Genomic DNA, 17,383 nt, shown 5'->3' with positions numbered 1-17,383 from the left:
ACATTGAAGTATAGATGTTAGGTGACAGCCGTGATCAAGTTTTGAAACAAACAGGCACCGATTCTGAGTGCTGACTGTGGGCGGGATGGATAGCGGCTCTCAGTACGTGACTGGCTGAAGAAAATAGAAAAGGAGATAAAGAGAGGAGAGGAAGTAATAGGCGAGTAGCGGCTTACCGTTGACACATCGGCTGATCTACATGTAGTGTAACAGGGAGCGCCGCAAGATATTTGAAGTGGAAAAGAGGGGTTGCCACTAAGGAACGGAGAGAAGCTGTGAGCTGGCGAGCCAACGAACAGCAAACAGAGGTACTTGGAGCGGTACTTGATGTGCACACCCAGATGCGCATGCACAGATGCACACGGCCAGGAGGTTTTAAGGTCTTCTGGGTAATTGGGGGTGGGCTACCTAAAAAATAACAATTTAAATGTTATAATTATTAAATCAAAGTGGGTAAGGTAAGTAAATAATAATCAAGGTAATATCCTTCAGTGTACCAGAAGAAATAGTCCAATAGAAACGTAGGATGTATCCAGTAGCAGTATTCCAAGTTCTAAGCAGCAGGGGTGGCCAGCAAACAGCGGTACTTGGAACGGTACTTGGATGCGCACACGCAGATGCGCGCGGACAGGAGGTTTTAAGGTCTTCTGGGTAATTGGGGTGGGGCTACCAGAAGAAATAGTCCAATAGAAACATAGGATGTATCCAGTAGCAGTATTCCAAGTTCTAAGCAGCAGGGGTAGCCTGCAAACAGCGATACTTGGAGCGGTACTTGATGCACGTCATAATTCAAAATTTTAAAAGAATGTTCAGAATCTTAACTGGTCCATCAATTCCGAAATTAATGTTAGATGATACTGATTACGTAGCTTATCCTGTTTTACTCACAAAAGTGCAGTCATTGTCTTAGTGACACATTGTATTTGGAGCCAAGAAATTGGGGGTGGTCTTTGAGAGCTTGAATACTGAATAAATCCTTTATTTGAGTTTTGATCTAACTATCACCTCAATTCTACAATGTCTTTTACTGTGAGGGCATAGATACAATCATGCAGTATCTTGGAATAAGGCAGTTAGTGAATTGGGCACTCATATTCTATATTGGGGCATAGTTGACCAGCTTCTTTATCAAGAAACACATTCAGAAAGTCTTTCTATTATGATGGTTAGCCATTGGGTGTTTACACTTTAGCACATATTGCCCCCCCCAATAGATTGACTAGATACTTCCCCTTTTCTAAGACTGTAATTCTCCTTACATCATGTTGAGCAGAATGTCACCATTAGGTCTTCACAGTATATACATGGATTGTGCTGGGACAGCTTGGATGTTCCTAAGATAATAGGAAAGTCGGGGCCAATTTACAGAGCCAAGACTAGTTGAAGAAAATAATGATAGCAAATTGGAACCAGCTGAAGAACTCCTGCCTAGACCTATGTCCATCTCCCATGCTCCAGCTCTAGTGTTTCCCACCAAATTGGGTTATTTTCAAATGCAATGCCCAACCTTGCTGCAACTGCATTGGTTTTCTGGTTTGTGGCTCTCCTTTTAGGTTTGGGTGAGAGTTCCCATAAGATTACTGGTCGCATAGTTTCACTTCTTTCCTAGGGCACCACAGCAAGTGTGGGCACCAGGGGTTTGGTCCAGAGTGTATGCTTTTGACTCTCTATATCTCTTTCCAACCACCCAGTTGGAAGCTTCTGTAAGAGGAGACGAATGTGCTCTTTAGTGATTGTACTACTGATAGTAAGGCTTTGGATTAATCTCTCAATCCAACATTAAATGAGTTTGCTTCTGAGACATTCGTCCACTGTGCAACTGATTGCAATTGCTTGAAGCAATCCATTTATGTGACTGGCTCCATGAAACCTTGTTTTAGAGCAAGGATCCTATATGTGCTGTTTGTGTCACTAGGTTATGCTCAAACATGTCTCTGAATTGCACTAAGGACACATCATAATCCAATGTCAATAATTAAAGGGGTTGCCCAAACTAATATGTATTTCCAAAGAAAGGAGAACAGCAATGGAACTGTAGCTCAAGAACACTTCCTACGCCTGTTCTTTAATGCGGTCTTTACCACACAAACAGCACTGCTTCCATTCAGTTCACAGTTGCAACTGAGCCTCTGTTGTTCTTTTAGTAGCATGTTGGTTCATGCATTTGTGTTTCTGCTGAATTCTGGCACCCCCCCCCCCACGTGACTGATGATGCTCTATACATTTTAGTCAGTGGATCCCCCTGGCTTCCTATTCTATCAAATCCAGAAATTAACAACTACCAACATGTGCAGACAACAAACAACTCAATTTAAGAACAATCATTGTGAATTGCATCTATTGTGAGAAACATTGCCTTTGCCTTATTACAACCTGAAAGTCAAGTGTCTACCTAAAACTGACCCCAAAAAGAAAGAACTTCCCTTGCAAACTGCTCAGTGCAGCACTACATCCAGTGTCGGATGACAGAGGATGGATTTTGACGGAGCCTAGCCCATTCACATCACTTGCAAAGTCCCTTGGGCGTGCAGTTAATAGGGACCTCTCATTCAAGACACACTAACAAAAAAAACACAAACCACAGAGAGCCTGGTATCATGTCTCACTCTCTCTCATTTAGATGATAGCTTTACCATCCTCTTGACGACCTGTGACCCCTGAAGACTGGCAAACAAATTTAGCTGACCTTATCACTGGTGAAAATAACTTAAACCTATCACCCTAGTACTCAGGGAACTCAATTCTGTATAATCTTCAAAGGAACCTGTGTTGCTTACATCGCATTTACATCACTTCACTGAGTTTCTATGGAATGTATGTGTGTGAGCGTGTGTGTGCATGTGTGTGTGTGTGTGTGTGTGTCTGTGCGTGTTTCTGTGCCCAAGCCTCTTATGTAATGTTTCCCCTGTTTGGCTGCTTTGGCTGAATCCACAAACCGGTATATTTGTTGTCTGGAGATGTCGGGATACATTGTCACTGGGAACTGACAGGGCAGGGCTTTCACAAGAAGAGCTGGTACGAATTCTAAGTCATGAAAGCAAATCTTAGTGAAGAGTACTGACAGGAGCACTACAGTGTATGAAGGGGTTTAAGCCCCTATCAGCATACAGACTTCAAAGAAGGTTGTCTATTTTTCCCTGGAGGCAAATTCTCTTCTATATTTACTGTCTTATTGTCTGGTCCCAACCTTTGCCCCATCTACTGCAATCCCAAAGGCCTTACCACATTGTCAATGTTAGTGTGCCTCCCAGAAGATGTAGACTATTGTTGAACTGAGTCAGCCAAAACACCCCCTTTTCCTATAGGTAGCATGACTGCCCTTTTAAAGTACATCAGTCCTTTTTATTAATACGTATGGAGATGAAGGAAACAAGTGTCAGCAACACACTTACTGATACTTTTAGCTCACCACCATATTCTGAGGTCAGATGGGTAGTTGCAGAAAAAAACTTCCAGCACTTAGCTGGATGTTTTTTGTAGCATTATCACACCGCCACTCATAATTTGTCAGATTTAACAGTAAACCAAGTGGCGGTAAAGTAAAAATAGTTTGTTGGTGTTGCCTCTAGAAATACCACCATAATCTAAATGAGTACAATATTATTTTTGGTCAATAGAAAAATGCTCTGTATTAATGGCAGATGTTATTAATACAGTTTTATAATCGATTGTCATAAGTTACGTGAATATGTGAATACATTTTTATATTTTGCAATAACAAATGAAACTTTAACACATTCATAATTCACATATTAAATCTACTCTTTGCTGAATATTTGACGAAGGGTCAGCAATTTAAAATTCCCCATTGTAAATGACTAGATAAAATCAAATAGCGAATTGGATTTCATTCAATATTAATTATGCCGGACTGCGTCAAATGGACTTTTTTCAAGTTCAACAATCACCAGGTTATTTCACATTCTTAATTATATTAAATTGTGTCAAGTGGTCTGTTGACAACTGTATAAAATGGACAGTTTCCATGTCTAAAATCATTTGAGAATTCATCTGGTTATTTCTCAATCCTAATTATGCTATATTGTTTCATGTGGACTGTGTGGACAAGTGTTTTGCACACTGGCCTTTTTCAAGTGTATGCCAATTATACATTTGACATTTATTATCATCAGGACCAAATGTGTGTATCCAGATTTTTTTATTTGATCAATTTTGTCATATAGTAGGTTTTTGGCAATCCATTTTTCAGGATTATAAATCGTAAGGAGAAACATTATACATACAGGTCACCTAGCCAGTAAATGTCAATTATTTCATGTTCATCACAATGGTGCAGAGCAAATTGCAAACAAAATGGGTGTAAAAAAGAAACAACACGCATTAAAATTCTATACAGTAAAATAAAAAATGTTCATCACAAACCTTAAACCTTCACAACTGCCTCTCGCTAACATGGTGATTCGGTAGATCAAGGGGGTGTTATTGGCCCAAATGAACATCATGGTACTTCTTCATCTTAATTTACTTTATGTATGTGATATGCCCAATATATAAATCACAGTGTATTAGTACAATTTGTGTCCAATGTGTCACTAAAGTATTCCTGACAAAAGCCAAAATTCATTTTTTTCTGAATAAATTACATGATCAAATAAAGGTAGTGATTGGAAATTTCAAATAGATATTGCCCTCTCAATGTTACATAAAGTTTCACAATCAATATTGTTGGTAGGCGGATATTTATTTGTTAGAGAAAAATATTAAATCAATTATCCTTGTCAACTCCTAGGTATACAGAGCAGAGTTTACAAACATATGTTGCTTCAAGCTGTTCTGAGAGGCAGACACACAGTGTAATGTTCTCAACATCAGACATCTTTGTTAAAATATAATGGTTGGATAGAGGCATCTCTGCCCCTATCCTAAAGAGAATTTCCCTACCTAGAAAACAAAAACTAAAGGTCTGTTTGTGTCTCGTCGTCAAACATATGAAGCGTCTTTGTGTCCAAAACATACTACGCCAACCCTCACACTAAAATGAATACCAAAAGTGCAAGAACATGGCTTATTGTTGGCAAAAAGTGTTTCAGAAATAAGGGAAATAGAAAAATCTAAAAAAAATTGTATTTTCCAAGTCCTTGGATAGAGGGTGATTTCTCCTCCCCCTGATTATTTAAGTACATTAGAAAAGTGTCTCTTTCAAATAATAACTTCTCAAAGATGGCAAAGTGTCTCTTTCAAATAACAATTCCTTAAGGATAGCAAAAGTGTGTCTTCCAAACAACAGCCCCTTAAGGATAGCCAAAAGTGTCCTTTTCAAATAATAGTTCCTCAAGAATGGTAAAGGCATCACTCCCAAAGAATAGCTCCTAAAGGATAGCTAAAGAAATGTCCCTTTTAAATAATAATTCTGTTACAATGGCAAAAGTATCTCTGCTATACCACTTTACCATTTAATTTGCAAAAACAAAACAAGCTTCTTCACACACCTTTAACAAATCTCCTGGTATACTCCTCTGCCATGAATTCTTTCTCTCTCTGTGCAGTTTTACTGGACCTCCTGGTATACTCCCCTGCCAGGAATCTTTTTCACTCTGTATGCACATTTTACTGGACCTCCTGGTATACTCTCCGGCCAGGTATCCTGCCTCCCAATGTTCACTGTCTTGTGTGTTCCTTTAACCAGGTTTTCTTCTTGAATTCACTGTACTTTAATTCAACACAGATATACTACTTCACTGTGTCTCTGCTTCATGTATGGGAATTTGTGCAGGTTCTGCATTTTTATATCTTCTTTAGTATTCATTTGCTTAGGGTAAAGCTTGTTCCAACTTTCCCCACCTTGCCATTTCATGTATGGGGAATTGTTTAAATTATTTCTTTTTACTTTGTTTGGTCGGTATTCAAAATGGTTGCTTAATTGCTCCCTGGTCTGTTGGTACAGCTCTGGGTCCCTAATGACTTTGGGTGGACTCACTGGTGTGCTGAGGTTTCACAGGCAGTGGCGCACTGTTGCTGTAAAGTTCCCGCTTTGTGATGGTTTCCCCTGCACAGCATATTTACAAGATACATTGTTGATTTGTTGAACTTTTCTGTTATTGCAAAATATATAAATAATGTATTTGCAAACCCACTTTATTTATGAGTATTGGTTATTGAATGGTATTATTAACATCTCCTATCAACAGGGTGAATTTGGCGCTTCTATTGACCAGGAACTTGTGCTTATAGGTATATTGGTTTACACATGGTTGAGGGTCAAATCCTCTTCTACAGATTCAGCCTAATCCACTGAAACAAGAGATAGTATTAGATACATTTTTTTAATTAAAAAAAGTGTGTTTACCAATTATTCTGTGGGTGTAGGCACAATAGTCATTTGTTACAATCCCAACTAATTATATACTACAAATGAGGAGCATTGTCTTTACAACATGTCCTCATTTTCTGAATTACCACATTGGCTATTAAGTATTCTGTATGGTGTCTCAACTAATTGAACTACTTGGGTGTATTTTTTCTATTACTTTATTGATTGACTTGACAAACCACTGGAAGGATACTGCAATTTCAGCAGAATCAGAAAAACACAACATAGCATTGCCCATATTATATTCCAAAAAGGATTTAGAAACAAATTGACATTGAAGGATGCAGTGTCATGGTAAACCAAACTCCACCAATCTGTTACACCAGGTCTTGTTGTTGGATCAAGCAGTTGCATAGGATAGCTCATATCTACTTAGAACATTGCCCAAAGGGCACCATAGACAAATTAAAGTGATGGAGCTCAGCTTTGAGAGTCCAGTACTGAATTATACAGTGCCTAGCAATCAAACAAGCTAATTGAAAGAATTTGAGAGTGGAAATGGATACCTTGCAGATTTAGCCGACAAAGTATTTTGCAGGTGCCAGTCGACATGAACATCTGTGATGCTTGTAGTCGTGTCCTCCTCTGAATCCCAGAAGTGATTAAGTGTGGACAGCCCCACATCATGCGCAGAAGCATTGCCCCAGGGGAAAGGATGCCAGGGACTAATGCTGCATTCATTCTGGACTTTTGCCAAGTAAGTCAGGGTATGCGCCATGGTATGAGTAAACTCAGGGTCTTAAATTGGATTAGCCTAAATCAGGAGTTAAATTGTACCTGCTCGGTGGGCATATGACACAGCCATTGCTCATCTGTTAGTGAAATACCATGGGCTAAATCCCATTTACTCCTAGCCTTCAAGCACAAAGATATTTCATTATGCTGGATTGATTTGTACAAGATTTACACTAAGAATCTGCTGCTGGATGAATGAACAGGAAACTGTGGACCAGGATGCAAATCAGGTTTAATGGGTTAAGTGTGACTTTTACATCAGAATGCCTCTAGCATCTGATCGCTTTGCAACATTACTTTCTAGTTAGTGCTAAACTTTCTTGGAAACTCCGGAAGTGAAACATACCTGCCATTCGTGACATATCTCCTAGCATATACATTCCATCCTGGTTCCACCTTGAGTGCACATCCCAGTCTAAAGTCAGCAAAATATCAGGGAATTCCCAAAAGCAACTGTGGCAATCATAAGGTACAACAATTTCCAGTTTGTGAAAGATTCTGATTCCAATCACTAATGTCCAAGCAAAACACACCACTGCTACATCTCTTGTCTATGAAATATATCATATTAGATACTCCTAGCTGAACTCTGATCTGGAAATTGGTTCAAATATTATCTATATTGAAAAATACAATCACATTGTTTCATAAAGCATGGTATATTAAGTTGTCAGTTTAGCCACCATTTACACATATCGAACTGTTCACAATTCAGGGCATTGCACTTTTGTCAGATTATAATTCAGTGCAATATACGTTTGCAAGCGGCCAGACCAGCACGTCATAGCTCACTGGAAATGTGCAGGCCACCTTTTGAAATGAAGGTTACCAACACATTTGCCAAGGAAATGCACATAAGAAATGCAACCTCTGCACACTTGTTGTTTGCATTACTTTTCTTTTAACCAATTTTAATTTTGGTTACATTGAAGAAACAGCCAGTTGCAAGTCACTAGTGATTTTGATGCTTTTCTTTCTTTGAGTATCTATGGCAGGAAAGGTTCTGATCTATTCCATTACATTTATACTATGTTTGCCTGGAACATGTGCTGTACATAAAGGCCTGACCTCTTCAACCCAATGTTTACAGCAACATTTCATTAGTATAAAATGATCCTAAACTCAAACTGAATCTGTCACTCAAATCTCTTAAAAACTTGGCTGAACCTAAATCGCCCCAATACAGTGATAATCGGGTGTTTCGGGTTCAGCTGAATTCATCTCCAGCCTTCATTGTTTGCATGCAAATGCAAAAATGTGAGATGAATGCACAAACAATAAATTCACCAGTAATGACAATGTGACCACGTTAATTCCTATGCGTCATGCATTGTAATGTTACTTTACTACAAATCCACCCAGGTTCACCTAGTGTCTCTGTGTGTTTGTGTGTGTGTGTGTGTGTGTGTGTCTCCGTTCTGTGTGTGTGTGTTTTCTGTGTGTGCATCCGTATATGTGTGTTTGTATTGCTACATTTCTGGGGGTGGTTGCCAGGTTCAGCCCCCAGCATTTATTTCCAAGCCCCAACACTTACTTTCTCAGACTTTCTCAGACTCTGATTATGATATGGTGTTTTAGAAACTTTATTTTTTTAACTCTCATTCAGTAGTTGTCAAACAACAAGGAGCAGCAGTGTGCACTGGGTGCAGTCTCTTCATCCTGGGCCAGTTCATTCTTATTCCTGAACCTAATGCCCTAGATAAGCAGCGCTGGGCTAGTTCCATGTATAACAATGAGTTGGAAGGTGACAATATTGGGTGCTCCCGTCATCCTGCACGATAGTGGTGCAGGTCTGCTATTGCAGTGTCGATTGACAGGACAGTCACCAGCCAGGGGCAAAGCCAGGGAAAAGGCTACTGCCTAAAAGGAGTGTCTGCCATGAGCGCCAACCTATACACAAATATTTTGCTGCAGTGTTTGACAGGAAATGTCATCAGTTCAGGAAACTTTTTTCCTGTACTTGTCAATTCATTTACAATAGGAGGAAAGCATGGTTTCTGTGGATAGATGGTGAACATGTTCCACTTGCTACCTATATGAATCTGAGCAAAATGTTAACAACGATGATGTATTTAAAGAATCACTGAAACATTTGCCTTTAACTAGAATATATTATTTTATGTCGATTGGTATCTATAAATTGCACATCTGCCATGGGTAGTGTATCCATCACACGCAATAGCCCTTAGGAGTTGCAGGTTTTACCCTAAATATGCTGACACTTTGAGGCACAGCCATGGGTGTTGGTACCAGCCAGCCGGGAGTTGTCTGCATCAATGTGTCCCAGATGTGCTTGAAAATATTTGGGCCCTGGCACATATTATTTTACAAATAACGCACTTTGTATTTGCCAGTTAGACGATGAAGAAGCTGGTTTGCCTCTGGAAGAAAGGAGAAGAAAAATAAAAACACCACATTCCAGAAGCATTAGAAGTAATAATGTATTTTTTAAACTTATCTTATCACCGGAACAAACATTAAAATAAATAAAACACACAATAAAACCATAAATTATAAAAACAAAGGCTTGTCAAAATTAATTCCAGATGTAGGTGAAAATACTACAGCACCTACATTAGGGAACATGGAAAGATGATAAGTATTGTTTCAGGTGACACATACAAACTTGTAAAGTGTTGTTCACATATTGGAAGATTGTTCCATAGGCGACATCCTGAAGTGTGAAGCGATCTAACACCATACCAAATGGCAGAATGCTTAATCACTGCACTTGTAGTAGATCCTTAGCATTTGTTCTAAGCAATCTGGAATAATGTTATATTGCTGTGCCAAGCTGAACAAGTATTCAGTGACAAGACCATTTACTATCTTCCAAATCCTTGTGAGGGTACAAAGTTGAATTTGATCTGTTACCGACAGCCAGCCTAAAGACCAACAAGCCTGAAAGATATGCTTGAATTTGTTCAACCTTGAATAACACAAACCACAAGATTTTGATCTGCTTGAAGTTTGGATAGTGCTTTCTTAGAAATCAGTAGATAAATCGACATACAATACTGTATTCTCGATAGTACAACTACCTGAACTAAAAGATCAAGACAGTTCTTCTCAAGAAGATGCCAACAGTTGTTAATATTATACAGGTGAAAATGTGCACTTTTCACTGTTGACTATCACTCACGGTTATCCAGCCAACACTAGACATTCCGCCACCGCTCTACCACAGTGTCTCCCATGGAAGTCCACCACGATTTGATTGTCATCTGCACATAGCTGGCCATCAAAACTCCTATCTAGTATGATTTACTACGAAGGAAACACATATGAATGAAAAGGGAGGTGTGACAGTGCAGAGCCCTGTTGCACACCACAAAATAAACTACCACTAGGAGAGAGGAAGCAACTCTTCTGAACCCTCTGCCTTAGATCTCTTCAATAGAATTCCAGTCAAGGTAATGCTGTTCCAGTGAAATGCATCACTGACCTAAGACAATTTAACAAGATAGTGTGACCCACCACGTCGAACACAGCCAACAAATCTGAAAGAATATGTGCTGCTTGATCATTTTTATCTCTGATCTCAAACTATGTTTCTCAATTGATAAGTACTGAGGTCTCTGTACTATGTAGAGTGTGGAAGCCAGATTGGGCACCAGTCAAAAAATGATTTATTTCTAAATGATTAGGCTACTGAAAGGTGGGTTTTATGTCCATAACTTTACTCAGGAACAGGTGATTAGATACAGGTCTAAAATTTACTAGCTCAGCTGAATATAGGTGTGCCTTCCTCAATAATGTCAAAACCTTTGCTTCTTTCAATAGAGATAAAAAAGATGTGTCTCTGAAAGAAGACTTTAATAATGTTGCCCATTGTTCCAAGTCTCAGTGGTGCCCTTGAAAACCAGTGCAGTGTTGTGAGAATCAAAGTGATCAGTGATCAAGGAGGTTTTGATTGCATATTGATTTCATATCAAAGAGCCAGAATATAAGTGTGGTGGGGGAAGATGAGGGGATGGAAGGATTATTAGAGGGGACCGTGGGTGCAAAGATGAGGTTAGAGAATTTAAGTTGACAAGGAGGCATTTTCATGGTGGGCGAAAAAGGTTGGGATGCAAAAGGAATAGTTGAGGAAGAAGGGATGAGGGAGATGATTCCACAGGGAGTGAGAGAAAGGTTAGTAAAGAGTGTGCGCTATCTTCTGGGGCAGTGAGAGAAGTATTCTGGAGGAGGAGTAGAAGGTAAGAGAGAAGTATGACATAGGAATGCAAGGGCAGAAAGGAAGAATAGAAGGATGGGAAATAGTGGATAGAAAACAGGGGAGAGGTTGAGGAGAAGGGTACAGTGGTGGAATTGGGTGATGTGCAAATGAAAGACTTAGGGTAAGGATGATAATTGGTTATTTATAACATGCTTAATACCCAGAAGTCTTCAAGCACAGATGCAGGCATCAAACCTGCATTTTTCCATGTCGTCTTGCTTCCAAGGCAAGCTCGTTGCCCCATAGCTATCCTCCCGAGACAAGGATGCATTTATAAATTTGAATTGAGAATCACACTCTAATGGGTGACTAAAAATGCCATCGGCACTGTACAATTGAGAGGTGTAGACTCACAGTAAAACAAAATTGCTAATTAAACAGTATTTGTTTTTAAAACTTCTAATTTATTAAAATGCATATAATTCCTAACGCTGAGTGCTTTACAGAGCAATAGTCATACGGTATGGCTAAACAACCATTTGTAAGCAATGTTCATTATGCGGTGGAAAGTAAATTAAAATTTAACTGGAAAAGAAATGAGGTAGAGGAAGAAACAGACTGAATAGAAAGAGGAAGATAGTTCCATAGTTGAGGGGCCAAGAGTGAGAAAGATTGGGGGCCTCATTATAAGTCAGGCAGTAAGGGGTTAACGGCGCTGGTAAAGGTGCCGGTGCCGTCAACCCCGTACCGCCTGATTACGAGGTCCCCTCACGGGACCCGCTCTGCACGTCTGGTTTTACCAGACGTACAGAGCGGGTCCCGCGAGGGGAAGAGGGAGCAAACAACGGGCCGCTCATAATCGGCCCATTGTTTGTTCCCTCAACGGCTGAATGGGAATGGGGAAGGTCTGGGCCCAGGTTCCTGAAGGGAGGAATTACCGGGCCCCCCGAACTCGGAATGGCCTGGTAATTCCCCATTCTGGGAACCCAGACCCGGAACCGATTTTGGCGGCAGCCATGCCGACAATAGCGGCATGGCTATCTGCAAAGTCGTAATGATGGCCTGGAAGTGTGACTGGGCACAAGGAGGATGAGGACTGGTCAGAAAGAATTGAGATTTGGAGTGCAATGAACAGGTAGGATGATACTAGAGCACCAACAAATACAAATGGGAAGGGGCTATAGAATATACAGATTTAAACACAAGACAGAGAAAATGAAATTTGAGGCGAGAGACAAAAGATAGTGATTGTAAGGCCTGGAGGGAACCAGTAATGGATTCCCAGAGAGAGAGAGAGAGAACAAATAAGGCAGATAGAAGTGTTGAAGAAAGATTTAAGTGGAGCAAGATGAGAAGCAGGTAGTCCGAGAAGGAGAGATGAACAATAGTCAAAACGAGAAAAAATTACACTGGAGACAAGTTTAGTGGTGTTAAAAGTAAGGAAAAAGTGGAATTTACGTATGTACCTATTTACGAAAAGACAAGTCGAAGCAACTGCAGAGATGTGAAGAGAAAATGATAAAGAAGAATCGAAAATGATGCCAAGATTTCTGGCTGATGTTGAAAGAGAGAGATGAGATCTCTCATGTGATGAAGTCATCATGGGGAAATGGTAAGAGAAATTGGGCCTCATTACGACCCAGGCGGTAAGTTACCGCCTGGGCCGTGACTTTACCACCATGGCGTAAACTACGTTTACGCCATGGTGGTTGGCGGATTTACCGCCCCATTCCAACCTTGGCGGGGCGGTAAATCCCCATTTTCCCATTTTCCCTTCCCCATTCCCATTTTGCCCCATAGGGCATAATGGGAGTGGGGAAGGCGTTAATTACGCCACCATAAATTACGGTGGCGTAATTAACATCAAGGTCCCTTAGCGCCATGGATTTTAACACCTGCTAAAAGCAGGTGTTAAAACCTCCATGGCGCTAAGGGACCTCGGAATCAGGCGGTAAGGGTCGGCGCTGTTTACGCCGCCGTAAAACCCTTACCGCCTGAGTCGTAATGAGGCCCATTGAAAGAAGAGACAATAGTAGAAAGACGAATTGTGTAAAGAGTGAAGAGAAGAGGGCCACGTAAAGAACCCTAAAGAACTCTGAAACAATTGGATAGGATGTAGAGCATGTCAGCACTATTAAAACAGTACGAACATCCAGAATGATAAGAAAGAAACCAATTGTGAACATAGCCAGAGTTGCCTAAGGAAGAAAGCCTATGAAAAAGAATAGAGTGATCCGCCGTGTCAAATGCCACTGATAAGTCAAGTAAGATCAGGAGAAATGATAAAGCGAGCGAATAGAAGATATTCTGTGGCAGAAAGCGAGGCTGTTTCCATCGGATTGAAAGGGCAAAAACCAGATTGGAGTGGAGGAAAAATAGAGTGAAAGTTCAGGAAGGAGGAGACCTGAGCATAGACGATTCTTTCGAGGAGGCAGGATGGAAATTTGATAGAAGAAGATTTCTTTAGAATGGGTATTATAATTGTATATTTGAAACTTGGGGGAAGACCACAGTAGAAGAGTTGAAAAGAAGAGTGAGATAAGGTATGAGAAAAGGAATGATTTGCAGAATGACAACAGAAGGAAGGGGATCAGAAGGCGCTGCAGTAGGATGGGCACGTGCGATGAACAACCAAGTACAACTGAGATGTGTCCTAAGTGACCAAAAGGCTAGTTATGCAGTAAAACTGAGAAACACAGGATGATAAGCTACCAAAATGCTAGTTATAATAATAGAATTTCAAAGAATAGCAAGAAACAGGGGCTGTTTTATTATACTCCATTGCAATACAAAACTGTGAGAATGTCCCTTCTGCATTTCAAGCAGGAACCTTCTCATGTCCACAACCTGAAATTATGCTCTTTTATAAGATCATTTGAGCTAGTGAATAAACCACTTATCACTATGTACTAATGTGGCCTTGGGTGGTTTTCCAGTGTTGGGAAGCCACTTTCTCCTGCCTCCGGAGTGAATTCCACTCAATCCAATCTCACTTTTCTAGTCAGTCCAGCTTCTCCTTTGAGCACCTGCTATACTCAGTCACATGGCACAAACCTTTTTGAAATGTTCAGACTCAGCAATAAACTTGAGGACTACCTACCGCCTTCCTCCAGTTCTTGGCAACCCGTAATTCTACATCTGTCCAGGGCGTTATACAAACCTAATATTATTATAGTTCTGTGCTCCTGGGGCTCTAAACCAACATCAGCACTTTTATCTTGCCAGCAGCTCTACGTTGCTGAGACCTCCTGTTATCATACCCACAGACCTAATAACTGTGGTCTAATAATAATATTTTGTTAAGCTAAATATCTAGGATAAATAGGAGGAACAAGAAATATAAAATGATGGAATATGTTTGCGTTCGCAAAGTTCAAAATCATAACTAAGTACAGAAATTGTATGACTGTGTCTCTAATCCATCAGTATTACAAGACCACTTTATTATTATTTTCATTCTTCGTCTCATTATTATTATTATTACCCCCCTTGTGACAAAATGCCCAACTTGATCCCACTGTGTTTAACTGCTACCATGCAAGAGCAGGTTTGCCTTGGAAAGCTAATTTGATGAAGATGTATTTTAGCCAACAACTTTTACATTTCACCGTGGGCAATCCGATCCTAGATTCTCTCCAATGCGATCTTCTTCCCAGGCACGGCACTGAAACTGCTTTCATTGCCATTTGGGATGACCTGTTACACCATCCCGATCAAGGTCATCTGTCTTAAATGGTCATGCTGGATATGTCCACCACTTTTTTATAGAGATGACCACTCTACACTTCTATCCAGACGCTCTACACATGCTTGCAATTCAAGAAGCAGCACTGCAGTGGTTCCTCAGTGTTCTCAGCTGTAGAACACAGATTGTCAAAATCAAATATATGATCAAGCAGACTTTTTGTTTCCTGCCCCGCCCCCATTACTCAAGAATCGCCCATTTCCCATCTTCTTTTTAAGATGTATATACCCCCATTAATGTCCATCATTCAAAGTTTTAACTTTCATTTTCATTCTTATCTTGACAATAGCAACTTAATACCAAAGATTCAGGAGCCAAGGACACCTTTAGCAAACCTAAATTGTGTCTCAACCAAAATAAGCCTTGGATAGCTAGGAATAATCTCCAGTGCAATCCATCAAAAACGGAGCTGATGTATTATGGGCCCAAACACCATGTACAAGACCTTAATTTACACATTCTCTGTTTGGTCTTCCGACTACCTTAGCAACTATGGTAACAATCTCTGGACTCTGAGAAGTCACTAACTAAACAAAGGTGTTAGATGTGCTTTGTTGAGTATTCGACTTTTCAGGCATGACCGTCCATGCTTTCCTCATGTTGACCGCGCACCAATGGTTGGAGCACTGGTTAATTTCACGCTAGCCTATGTAAACGCCCTTAATACGGTTGTACCTAAGTATCTGCTCCAATGCTTACAGAGTTCCCAAAAAGCAACCATTCGGTCAATTCTGAAATTGCTGAGAGATTCCCCAATCTCCTCAGCTAAGTGTAACCTTCACTGGCTCACTTTACAATCTCGAATCCTACTAAGATCTTGTGTCTTGTATATAAATGTGTATGTGGACTGTCCTCACATTATCCTGCCCAATATATTCAATTGTGCCAACTCTCATGATCCCCGCGATCCTCAAAAGTCCGATCTACTTGCTGTCCATAGATGTTGTTGCTCTACCAGGGGCAACAGATGCTTTTCATTGCTTGGCCCAAAGTTATGGAACAACCTCCCTCTTTCTCTTTGCTCCTTGTAATCCCCAGCTTTCTTTCCGAAAGATCTCAAAACCTTGCTTTTCTCTCGACTCGAAACTCTCGACAGCATCGCCAGTGTAGGACTTAGTTAAGCATCCCCATGCAAACGTATAATTCAATCCACAAGCACCGAGATGCAGGTAGCTCTGCCCGCTATATTTCGATGTTATATGCATTATAAAAAAACCAAAGAAAATATTAGCTCTATCGACATGGTGACATGGTGAGGAAATTAATGAGAAACATTTAGAAACATGCCTTGTAATGTCTTTCTGGCACTGCTGCATTTTGTGTTGTTAGGCTACAGGTGTTTCTTTGTTCTGCTGAGCATGCCTTGCATTCATCTTGCGACTGGCCAGTAAGACACACTTAGGTGGTATGCAAAATTGTGTTGTTGTGGTTTTTTTTTTCCCTGTGGTTTATCTGGTGATAACACCCCGAATCAGTAAGGACACCTTTCAAAATAAATGTGTCCAGGAGCATGCCTATCAGCTTTCTCCAGAATAAGTAATTATGGATGCAAGTTGGTATCACTGTAAAAAATCAGTTGACAGTACAAAAGGCAAGAGGATGCCCTGCAATGGCCCTTTTTAAACCTCCTAAATTATATGGCGAAATGAAAAATGCGTGATGTCATATTACCACCGCCACAGGGAGTTCCTCAAAATAGGCCTTCGAGACTCAATTCTGGCTAATGTCCTGGGAAGCAAACTTTCATTGGTCACCACGTGCGGGGGTAGCACATGGAAACATATATATGATCAAGCAGCCAGTGCGAAAGGATTTCCAAAATAAATGGTGTGCTTATAAATCTGTACATGATTAAATGCTACTAGGCTCTATATCCAGTTTCTGACTTTTATATATTTTGTATTTGCAGAATCAGTTTGCCCGACCAAGATTCCAGTTGCATCTCGGGATGAGAAAGGGTTCGATCTTCTTTTGGGTTTAGACATAAAGAAGAAAATTGCAAGTAAAAGTGAAGGCCCATCTCCAAATACAAAAGCGTATGAAATACCATCACGTGTGGACTTGACTGAACTTACAAGGTAAATGGGATTTATTTTGTAAGCGTTTATTAAATGCCCTCATGCTTTTCTCTAAAGTGTAGCTGGGTATATATTGCCTGTAGGTTCAACATGTTTAAATTCTGTGTTCAGAATGGTTGGCTCACCTGTTTTGCTCCATACTAGTTTCTGAAACAATAAGAAGCACAATAAGGGCATTTTAAAAAATGCATGCTGCATATGCATTCGTGATGTATTCCGAGTGAATATAAGTAAGGTTAATTACTGTAGGCATAGCTAACAACAATAGAGCAATCACCACACTAGAAGTTGTGATATGATATGTATATATCTGACACGAAAGTGATGCTAATGTG

At 40.2% G+C, this 17,383-nt stretch overlaps 1 protein-coding gene across 1 annotated transcript in view; it reads left to right on the top strand.

The window, feature by feature from the left end:
• COL21A1 (collagen type XXI alpha 1 chain) overlaps positions 1-17,383 on the top strand; it is a 1,372,657-nt gene that overhangs the window by 382,014 nt on the left and 973,260 nt on the right. The window contains exon 4 of the mRNA XM_069606149.1: positions 16,880-17,048. Coding sequence (XP_069462250.1) covers positions 16,880-17,048 — 169 coding nt within the window. The remainder of the gene's footprint in view (positions 1-16,879; positions 17,049-17,383) is intronic.

Source organism: Ambystoma mexicanum, chromosome 4p (genome assembly GCF_040938575.1).
Source record: "Ambystoma mexicanum isolate Mex_15411 chromosome 4p, UKY_AmexF1_1, whole genome shotgun sequence".
NCBI classification, from domain to species: Eukaryota; Metazoa; Chordata; class Amphibia; order Caudata; family Ambystomatidae; genus Ambystoma; species Ambystoma mexicanum.
This window is presented reverse-complemented; position numbering and strand designations above follow the sequence as displayed.